General features: G+C 65.4%; 1 protein-coding gene across 1 annotated transcript in view; it reads left to right on the forward strand.

Moving 5' to 3' along the window:
• Positions 1-7: 7 nt before the first annotated feature.
• LGR5 (leucine rich repeat containing G protein-coupled receptor 5) overlaps positions 8-508 on the forward strand; it is a gene marked incomplete at its 5' end in the record, with an annotated part of 144283 nt that continues 143782 nt past the window's right edge. Inside the window, one exon of the mRNA XM_019515783.1 lies at positions 8-126. Coding sequence (XP_019371328.1) covers positions 8-126 — 119 coding nt within the window. The remainder of the gene's footprint in view (positions 127-508) is intronic.

The raw sequence follows: 508 nt of genomic DNA on the forward strand, positions 1-508 counted from the left end.
CCGGCGGCCGCGGGGCTGCCCCGCGCCGTGTCGCTGCGAGGCGGACGGGGCGCTTCTGCGGGTGGACTGCTCGGACCGCGGCCTCACGGCGGTGCCCGCCAACCTCAGCGCCTTCACTTCCTACCTGTGAGTGAGCCTCGGCCCCCTCCCCTCCTTCCCCCTCCCCTCCCGTGCGAGGAGCATCCGAGCTGCCCCGGGCCGGCTCCGTCCTGCCCGCGGGGAATAACTGAGGATGGAGGCAGGAGGAGCCCGTCCCGCCGCAGGTGCGCGAGACCGCCCGCGCCAGGTCCCCTCGCCTGGGCTTGCTTTGGCCTGATTTGAACCGCTCCGCCTTCCTTTTCCAGGGGAGCCTGCCCTTGGCTGCGGCTGAGGCTTTTGCTTTCCAGTTCTCGAGTTGGGCTGGGTGTGGAGAAGGGCGGAATGAGAGCGAGGAGCCTTTCCTCTTTTTTGATTTTTTTTTTAAGCATGAATTTGTTGTGTGCGTGGTTTTTGCAATGATTGCTGCAAT

The sequence above is a fragment of the Gavialis gangeticus genome, unplaced genomic scaffold (assembly GCF_001723915.1).
Source record: "Gavialis gangeticus isolate Ggan-Ray unplaced genomic scaffold, GavGan_comp1, whole genome shotgun sequence".
Lineage (NCBI taxonomy): Eukaryota > Metazoa > Chordata > Crocodylia > Gavialidae > Gavialis > Gavialis gangeticus.